This window comes from Buceros rhinoceros, unplaced genomic scaffold (genome assembly GCF_000710305.1).
Source record: "Buceros rhinoceros silvestris isolate BGI_N320 unplaced genomic scaffold, ASM71030v1 scaffold20643, whole genome shotgun sequence".
Lineage (NCBI taxonomy): Eukaryota > Metazoa > Chordata > Aves > Bucerotiformes > Bucerotidae > Buceros > Buceros rhinoceros.
The window spans coordinates 2,874-3,117 of record NW_010404448.1 but is presented as its reverse complement, the minus strand read 5'-3'; the positions used below and the strand labels follow the sequence as shown (position 1 = coordinate 3,117).

General features: G+C 60.2%; 1 protein-coding gene across 1 annotated transcript in view; it reads right to left on the bottom strand.

The window, feature by feature from the left end:
* The window catches only part of LOC104491048 (signal transducer and activator of transcription 5B-like), a gene marked incomplete at its 5' end in the record, with an annotated part of 3,468 nt that overhangs the window by 362 nt on the left and 2,862 nt on the right, over nt 1-244 (bottom strand). The window contains 1 exon segment of the mRNA XM_010133406.1: nt 54-224. Coding sequence (XP_010131708.1) covers nt 54-224 — 171 coding nt within the window.

Genomic DNA, 244 nt, shown 5'->3' with positions numbered 1-244 from the left:
CATTCGGGTGCACGAAGGATAGGGACACGCGCAGGGTGAAGGGGCAGCGCTACCTGGCGTGGACTCACAGAGAACCGGCGTGTAGTACTTGGAGAAGACCTCGTCCTTGGGCCGGTCGGGGAACACGTAGATGAGGTAACTGAGGTCCCCGAGGCGGTCGGCCAGGGAGCGGATGGAGAAGTCCCTGGTGGTGAAAGGCATCAGGTTCCAGAACATCCTCTCAGCTGGAAGACAAGAGCAAGGA